This window comes from Mesitornis unicolor, unplaced genomic scaffold, assembly GCF_000695765.1.
Source record: "Mesitornis unicolor isolate BGI_N332 unplaced genomic scaffold, ASM69576v1 scaffold24040, whole genome shotgun sequence".
Classification (NCBI taxonomy): domain Eukaryota; kingdom Metazoa; phylum Chordata; class Aves; order Mesitornithiformes; family Mesitornithidae; genus Mesitornis; species Mesitornis unicolor.
In genome coordinates this window covers 1-4,256 of record NW_010159271.1, presented here as the reverse complement: position 1 = coordinate 4,256, position 4,256 = coordinate 1, and the positions used below count along the sequence as shown (strand labels likewise).

The 4,256-nt window shown below is 42.2% G+C and overlaps 1 protein-coding gene across 1 annotated transcript in view; it reads right to left on the bottom strand.

The window, feature by feature from the left end:
- Window positions 1-3,322, bottom strand: part of FAM114A2 (family with sequence similarity 114, member A2) — an 8,814-nt gene extending 5,492 nt beyond the window's left edge. The window contains exons 1-6 of the mRNA XM_010186174.1: window positions 3,113-3,322; window positions 2,797-2,896; window positions 2,245-2,334; window positions 1,853-1,965; window positions 768-902; window positions 449-607 (exon numbers count right to left, since the gene is read on the bottom strand). Coding sequence (XP_010184476.1) covers window positions 449-607; window positions 768-902; window positions 1,853-1,965; window positions 2,245-2,334; window positions 2,797-2,896; window positions 3,113-3,322 — 807 coding nt within the window. The remainder of the gene's footprint in view (window positions 1-448; window positions 608-767; window positions 903-1,852; window positions 1,966-2,244; window positions 2,335-2,796; window positions 2,897-3,112) is intronic.
- Window positions 3,323-4,256: the final 934 nt, after the last annotated feature.

Here is a 4,256-nt window from a genome sequence, read left to right as displayed (position 1 = left end):
GGGAAAGAGACCTATTTCTGAAATTTCATTAGATAATAATGGATTCTTAAGGAGTTATTAAAATAATTTATTTCATAAAAAAGTTAATGACTTCTGAAACTGCATGCTGCTCTGCCTTCCTCCTGCCCTAAGACACAGGACCATCTCTGCTGTGCTTACAATACTCTCCTCTTCTCCAGACCAAGGCAGAAAACAAGTGGGTATGATGAGAGTAATGAGTGGAAAGCAGTTGAAGACATGCAGTAACCGAGGCTGGCTGGGTACAGGACATAACGCTCCCAAGGTAAACACCAGATCATAATGTAGGGGTCAAAGTGAAGTTGTGTAACCAGTCATTTTATAGCAAGTTCTGAGCACCTGATTTTACATGTATATATGTATATTTCTAATCTTTTTTTCCCTGCTTAGCTGAACTCAAAATAGACAGCAAATTGCTCAAGGCCATTACCTTTGATTCACTCTCTCTGGAAAGCATCTCTAAGGCCTCCAGATGCGAAAGACCCTGAAACTCATCAAACAGTAACCCATAATGGGCTTTCTTCTCCGTAGCCATGGTAACCTCAGTAGCTGTCTGCTGCTCTTCTTTTTCTTTTGCCTCTCGCAAGACCTGAAAAAGAAAAGCAGAGGACTCAGGTCAGTGCCAGAAGATGAAAAATATGGGAGGAGGCGGCTTTTGATTCAATAATAAATGGTTGCTTAATGACAGGACTGAAAAAGAAGGGAGAACTGAGAGAAGCCAATGAGGAGCTGATATGGAACTGCCGTACCTGAGATAACGTAGAATTTCTGTTCATTAGGCCCTTTGTTTTTTTGAATCCAGGGTCTCCTTCAGCTATTACATCCATTGTCTTTTTCCCGATGAATTCCAAGGCATCCAGACCTCCACTAATAACACTTTTCCCCTAGGAATCACATTTGGATGTAAACAGCACATAAAACTCACAAAGACTATACAACTGAAGAAACTGAACTGTATCAGCAATACCAGTGTTATACCAGACAAGCCAAATTGGTCCTTGTCACCCTAAAATTTAACCCTAATCATCAAAAAGAGAGCATAAGAACATGGAAAGAGCCACAATACATTGTCATCCAACAGTTTAATATAGCACTCAGACAGCTGCAGCAATCTGATGGGAAATACATTTTTATTTTGTGAAGAGGCTGGTTCTAGCACATTAAAGTAATAAAGTATTTAGTTCTCATTCTTCCAATCAGAAAACACTAGACTGTGGCTTTTGGTTCCTAACTCTTGTTCAAGCCTTGAAAGCAGAGGCAAGCTTTCTATCTGCGGCTCTTTCAGATTCATGGGCAAATTGACAAGACAGCAGATCACAAAGGCACCGTTTAAGGGTAATGTGTTCCTTTGAAGTACATTTCTCACGGTCACAGGAGCAAGCTGATTTCCAAGCAATTTGGGTTAGTTTCACACAAGTTTTTGAAGAGGAGAATGGATTTCATCTCTAGAGAGTTCTGTGGAAATCAGTGGAAATATTCTAGGAGTGAGTCTGACCCTGCATTTACCTGAATACTCTAATGAAAGGGAGCAGAGATAACAGAGTACAGAGGTGACATGCATGGGAATGCACACACCACACAGTCCACTGTTAGTATTATTTTGTTATGTATCAACATTTAATAGAGAACAACCAAAATTCAAGACAACTTCCACATTAAATGCCAGTTAGAAGCAAGGCACAGGAAAGAGAATGTCTGAAGGTTGAAACAGTTTCTCACCATCCCTTCCACAAAGGTCAGAATTAAAAGTTTCCTTTAATATTGTTTCAGATAAAAGGCAAAAAACCCAACGTTCTCTTAAACCCATTTTATTGTGCATTCCCAACTCACTCACTGTGCTTTGGACAGCAGTAGAGATGGTGGATAAAACTCCAAGAGCCCCAGCAATAGGAAAAGAACTGCCATCATCAACTGCATCTGTGCTGCTGGCACCAGGATTCTCACTTCCTGCATTAGAAGGCAGAAAATTAACTTCACTTCCCAAAAAAGATCCTGTCAATTGCAGAGTGGAGAGAATCAACAAACACCACGTGTCAGCCAGGAGCAGGGCTAGAATTTGGATTATTTTCCTACCTATTTTTCAGAGCTAACACAAGTAAGCAACAGAGTCTTATTTTAGCACACAGATGTGTATCTCAATATGCAAGGTGCAGAGTAAGGCGGTGTTATTTTGGGGCTATGTTGTAAAAAACATTTTGGTGGTGTTCTTAGGCAGTTAAAACTGACCTCTTGTAGTAGTCTCTGAAGAGATTTCACTAGGACTGGGGATCCCAAGGGTTGTTTCTGCTTTTTCTATGACATTTGAAATACCTTGACCTAGAGAAGACAGCAGCATTACTTTAACCATGAGATACAACAGAATCAGAATAGGATTAAGGCTGTATATTGTTTTCTGTTATTCTGGATTCTTCCTGCAAAACAGTTTACCCAGCACTAAAACCTACTATCCAGCTTGCTTACCAATGTGATGAACTCGGGTTTTATCTCAGCTTTTAAATCAAGTTGTAAATACCAGATGAATACCAGTTTAAAATACCAGCAGAAAAATATGCAAACACCTTAAAAACTTGAACGCAATTTTGGCTGTGCGTATCTCCTTAACCTCACTGTACCTTTGGGTACAAGTTTTCCCCAGTACTTGAACAGTTCTTTTGATGACATTTTTCCAATAATTCCTTCCATAGCAGAAATCCCCTTCTCTAGAAACAAGCTCAAAAGCACTAGCTTGAGACGTGAAGTATGGTTAAAATATTTATCAGATACTAGAAGGAGCCTTACCTACAGTAGCTACAGTAGCAGTTGCGGTTGACAGAAGAGATTTCCCCCAGCTTCCCCAATATCCCCATCCTGTCTGAACTGCAGCAGGAGAATCTGAGACCTTTAATGAAGAAAAGCAGAAGGGAGTAATGCTGGTATTAAGGTGGGCAGAGGAAAACAAGCAGTCTGTGACATAACTTTCGTGCAGCTTTTTCTTTTCAGATAAACAGCAATGTGAATTTTCAGAAAATGAGTGGGGCTTATGCTCACAATTCTTCTGTGGTCAAAGTCATGAAACGTGAAGTCACGTTATTCAAGAGCCAGCACAGGAACATACCTGGAGGGTTTCAGCTGCAGGCTTTTCTGGGGCAGCAGGCTGGCTTGGGGGTTTGGGTTCAGGTCTTTTCCGAGTCACAGGCACAGACTCAAGCTCTTGCTCTCTCTCTTCACTGCTGTCACTACAACCAAGTTCCTCTGCTTTCTGTTTGTTTTCATCTTTGTAAGATGTTTCTTCTTTCAGATTTTCACCGCCCTCTTTCTCAGACATGACTACAAGACCCACAGAAAGCAAAGCAGATAAAGTAATCACTCCCTTGTACACTTGACATTAGTTCAAAAGCGTCACATTTGTGTTTTAAATAATTAAACACAACTAAGACAGAAATCTCTTCATGTTGCCACATACACCTGCATGAAGAAATTATGTTTTTAAAGGAGCTTGTACACTGAGTTACACTTGACTGGAAAAAATGTCACACTTGGAAGTTTAAAGTCCCACAGAAACACGTGGCTTTATCTAACTGACACACCCTCTCCGCAGGAAAGAAACAGGCTGCTAATTCTCAAAAGTAAATGAAAGGTACAAATGGTCGTTAGATAATTAAATCCATTACTTGCTTCACAAAAAAAAAAAAAGTGAGAGCAAATTGCTTGGGATGGCTGCTTTGAAGAGTGTCGGATACAAATGGGGATAGCTGTCAGAAAGCCAGGTAGGTAGGGAGGCAGCAAGTTCACTTCAATGTCTAAAGCTGAGCTTCTCCAGGGTGTTAAAACCACACAGAACTTGAAATATGCTCCAGCTGCCACAGCAACTGGCCCTGACATCACCCATCATAATGAAAGTACCCACAAATGGGGCTGCTATGCTGCAGCCTGCTCATGGGGGCAGAGGTTTCTTCCTCCCGCTGGCTCTGCTGGCAGCACTTCACCAGCTCCAGGGCTGCAACCTGAAGGCAGCAGCAGCAGGAGGCAGGGCCATGCCAAGCACCCCACAGCCCCTGGCACCACCACTCTTATGAAGCTGTGTCCCAGAGAGACGGTAACTGATGCAATCAGGGCAGCTTCTCCCAGAAAGGGGATTTTGTTGGCTTTAAGCGGAGGAGGGGAGCAGCACTACAGACAGCGCAGCTCTGGGTAATGGGCAGGCGACCCTCACCCTATTTCCCCGTGACTCACCACACCAGGTAGTGGGACCCCTCCCC